Raw genomic sequence first — 4862 nt, forward strand, 5'->3', positions numbered from 1 at the left:
TAAATGTAAATATATATACATACAGGCCTATACATGCTAAAATACATATATCATATATGCATATATACACACCATACATATACCCACACACATATAAATAAGATAAATAAAATAATTTTTGATTTCTTAACTATATTCAAACAATGTGGACTCATTTTACGCAATGAAAAATCTAGACCCATTTTCTTGAATTTTATTCATTTTAAGCTAAATATGAGAAATCTGGACCCATTTTATGTTTAAAATTACATAATTTGGAAAAATGGTGTAGGACTGTCCCAACTGTACCAATAGCTGGTTACGGCATTGATTTGATCTGATTCGCTGCAAGCAGGATGAATAGGATTTTTGAACAGCCTCGTGTCCTTTAAACTTTTAAAGTTTTCTAAGTTCCTTGGGTATATACGTACCCTACTACAGTGCTCATGTCATGGTAAGATGCACACAAAACGAAAATATGGAGACGCACATTTTTTGTTTGATTACCTGACCTCAAACTGTGAACATCCTGGTATCATTTTAATTCGTTTTCTAAAGCTAATTCAACCAGGTGTTTACATAGGTCCACTAAGCACGTTAACATGGTACGATGCACTGCATCAAAAATGATCTTTTTATAATGCCTATTTCTAAACAATTATTGAGTACCGGTATCAAGTTAAGCTGTAACCGTCACACGCCTTCATACCGGTATACCCCCATACCATTTAGTCATGGAGAAGACAGACGACAATAGCATATAGAAATGTTTACCCCTAAACAAGTCATGAATCGACATAACAGGTCAACGTAGCCTACTATACCGATGAAAATATAGTTGTATATATTTTGCATTTGTATACTGTATAATGATAGCCTAATAGGTAATTGAAAGTTTTGAATAGTTTAATGTACCCGTTGATTACCGGTACCTGTTAAAACCTGCTAAACCTTCTAATAAAAATTAATGTTAAAACCTGTTGCAGTTTGCTAATTCCAGGTTATCTGTTGAACTACGGTACCTGTTATAACCTATTTTGATTATATAGGCCTACTGGATAATTATAAATATAATCTATTTGATACTTGTTAGATGCCAGTTGATTACCGGTACCTGTTAAACCTGCTAACCTGTTAACTTTTTGCTAATTCCGTGTTAATATCTGTTAAAAATTATCTGTTAAAACCTCTTGATTATATATAGGCCTACAGGATAATGATGAAAATAATTAAACTTGTTGATTATTAAATACCCAATGATACGTTAACTTGATTACCTGTTAAACCTGCTAAAGACCTGTTGCATAAAACATATTTTGGTTATATACAAAAATTGTAATAATTTGTATTGTAATTACTATTATAATTCTTGAATACATTTGATATTATTATATATTATAAGCATCATTTTTATATTATTATAGACCTATTGTTATTATCTGGTTTTACCGTATTTTTCTGGGTTAGTCGACAATTTTTATGCCCCCATTTGAAGCCTGTGATTGATAAGTTTCAATAATTATACTCAACGTCTATTAATTGATACAACAAAATTGTCAATTGCTAAACAGAAGCAAGTACTGGTACAACAAAATACAATGAAAATTTGCACCGATGGTAAATATTGTTTTTACGACTGATTGATTGATTGATTGATTGATTGATTGATTGATTAGTGATTAAGTGACCAATTTATTGAATAATTAGTTGATCACTCAACAATTTAAAAAAAATATCTTATCTATTACAGTATGTTGTAATTTTTCCTCTCTTAAATACATAACCTCCTTTAGCAATATAATGTTATTTATTGCGTAGCCAACATTATCGTTTCGCCCGACCCATTAATCCAACTTTCTCCAAGATCTTATCGGAGACCACAGTGACCTTGCCGCCGTATACACGCCATTTTCATAATTTTATGGTAATTGCCCTGTACCATCCTAGGAAAAATAACTCTTCGCCCTAGATACAGGCTTTGACGACGTGATATTATGCAACAACTTAGCTGGCTTCCTATGCTTTTTATCTTTTTGTACAGCATTTTTACCTTCATGTGCAGCATCTGTAGTTATGGTTTTAAAGATGAAAACTCTATCGGTTTTATTTACGATGAAACTGGCCCAATGCAGAGATTCTTTTACAGACACCGTAAAATCTCCTATAATACAACTCCATTTCTCACCACAAGCCTCTTGCAACTGCTCGACAATAAATATACATTTTGCTTGTCTTTCTTCGTCTGGCGACATTTCCCTGACATTTAATTCATACGCTCTTTTCACAACGTTTTTCATACATTGCAAGACAAATTGCGAAGTGTCCTTGAATGATTCTCTACGTACAAGAATAAGTGATTCTGAAAGGAAGAACAAAAAAATAAATGAAAACAGACAATATTATAGGCAATTGACTTATTATAATGTTGTGTAACTTTGTGTGGTAATAGCGTAACATTCTTAAGTTCGTTTGACCGTGTGAATACATCACCACAGTACCTACACAGGTGGCTTGATGTAGCTTCCTTTAGCGAATATTATCGCGTATAGCGTGAATTCAGCCAGTGACGTAAAGTAGATTCACGCCTATGCGCTCTCGTGCAGCGGTCCGCAGGGCCCCCCACCCTTTAGGGGCAAAAAAGAAATTACAGTATATTCAAATTTCAAACATGTGAGCGCCATTTCCGGCACTCTAGCACTCTAGGTGCCATAATCAAAAATGTTATTACTTGAGCCCCAATCATGATGGGGCTGAGGTGGTATAGACCCTCCATCTGTGAAATAGACACCCTCTATTTCAAATTACTGAATCCATCACTGATATCATATAATTTATTTCGTCGTTCTAAACCCAACGATTGGCGACCGAGACCCAAACAGGGGCCCGGTCTCAGAAAGCCACAGGGCCCCCTGCCTCAACGTCACACCACTGGTAGGTCTAATAGCCTGATATAGATACCGGTATCGCCCCCACTTTTTTATGGATTTAATCACCAATTTCGACGTTGCTTTCATATTACGAAAGGAAATAATGTCATCAATTGTTGACTGTCATCATCTTACCATTTGATTTATGAACTTTTCCCATCCTCATAATATCCTTTTGACAGCGTTTGATAGCAATTAAATTAGGTGTAAACCTAAACGAATCTGCCGGTGTTTGATTGGTTAAGATAGCAGGCGGATTGTCAAGAACTTCTTCAAGTATCTTTACAATACCAGCATGTTCCTTGAATATCTTATAATCGTCTGAGTATTTCAAGGAGTTCCTTGCTATTTCCATCTTATGTTCAAATTTTCCAATTTGATTAGTTATTGCTTCCATTTCTTTTTTCACAGCGTTGGATTTCGCCTCTTGTTCATGTTTTATTGCGTTTCCTAGCCATTCTCTTGTTGACACCAAAGTCCCACCGACTTGTTCTAAATAATTACTCACTGATGCCATTGCAGTAGCTGCTTCTGCTTCGATACTATTAACAACTTGTCTTTTTTGGTCTTCTGCTTTTCTCCAGTGTACCAATTGAGTATCTATTCTTCTTATCATCTCCTGTACTTCTTTACGCTTTGATTCTGCCTCTGCTTTAATATGCAGCGTTTTATGTTTCCTATTATGCGTTAGTGCCAGGCAATCTCCACATACGTACTCATTGCAATCAGTGCAAAAGAAATTATTTGGTACTTTATGATCTGGGCATTGTCGGTTTGTCATCTCGCCTTCTAGCTCCTTTCCTTGTTTTTTATTTATCCAATCAATTATATGTGTTGCCTGAAAAGCTAACGGAAGGTTATCCACAGTGTTGTCCAGGACCGTTTCTTTGCGGCAAGTCGGGCAAGTAATTCGGCCATCATCTGGTTTCACCCATTTCACAAGGCAATTTTTACAAAAAATGTGATTGCAGCTTAGCTGTTTAAAAATATTGGAGTCATCGTCGTCTTCACCGGGAACCTGGAAACAAAGTACGCAATTTAATGCGTCTTTTTTCAACTCATCTAAGACGGAATATGCCATTTTGTTTTAACAATTGAAACGCAAAAAATACCTAACACAACCTAAATACAGTATCTACCAGGAAACCAAATACGAAAAATGGCCTTTGTCACTTAATTTGGCAAAAAAAAAAAAAAAAACATTACGTCATTTAGACGTTAAAGAATACAGCAGATGACGCCCTCAGGCATTATTGTTATTGTATGCTTTCAACCATTCAACTTACAATAATATTTTGCTTGGTGTGGAATAAAAAGGGCCAGACAGGGTACTGGTGGGGTCTCAAAAGCAGTGGCGTAACATGGCCACTAGGGGCCCATGCTGTTTTCTGAGACTGAGGGCCCCCTTTCGGTCTTGGTAGCCAATTTCATTGTGGGGTTTGATTTTAATTTTTAAATCATGTTTGCCATTTTAAATATTAGGCCTATGTTTAAAACGACGACAAAATGGTATGATATCAGTGGCGGATCTAGTAGGAATTTGAAATAGAGGGGCCCAGGGGACGTTCAGAGATAGAGGGTCTGTAGGTACCTAGTCAGCCCATGGCTGGGGCTGAGATAAGAAAATGTAGATTATAGCACCTCTAGAGGGCCGGAACTGGCACTCACCGACTTTAAAATTTGAATATCTTCTCTTTTTGTCTCGATTGTTTTCACAAATTAAACCTAGGGCGCCCCTTGTCGTCACTGGGTATAATATGATATATGTCCTACAGTCAATGTCAGAGACACATTATTCTCTTATGTATCAACAAAGCTCTTTTGGGTCAGGGTGCTAGATCGAGGATCATATGGGTAGGGGTCCCAGGAGTCGGGGGCCCTGTGGACTGCCGCACGAGAGCGCATAGGCGTTACGTCATTGCTCACCAGTGGCGTACGTATCTAGAAGTCTTGGTG

The 4862-nt window shown here is 36.7% G+C and overlaps 1 protein-coding gene across 1 annotated transcript; it reads right to left on the bottom strand.

The window, feature by feature from the left end:
* Positions 1–159: 159 nt before the first annotated feature.
* On the bottom strand, positions 160–4040 carry LOC117123610 (tripartite motif-containing 13-like). Its single transcript, XM_033269604.1, has 2 exons — positions 3042–4040; positions 160–2338 (listed from the first exon to the last, which is right to left on the bottom strand). The coding sequence occupies exons 1-2, from the start codon at positions 3985–3987 to the stop codon at positions 1923–1925; spliced, it is 1362 nt and encodes a 453-aa protein (XP_033125495.1). The 5' UTR covers positions 3988–4040; the 3' UTR covers positions 160–1922.
* Positions 4041–4862: the final 822 nt, after the last annotated feature.

This window comes from Anneissia japonica, unplaced genomic scaffold (genome assembly GCF_011630105.1).
Source record: "Anneissia japonica isolate Jap-2015-1 unplaced genomic scaffold, ASM1163010v1 scaffold287714_len2871179_cov188, whole genome shotgun sequence".
Lineage (NCBI taxonomy): Eukaryota > Metazoa > Echinodermata > Crinoidea > Comatulida > Comatulidae > Anneissia > Anneissia japonica.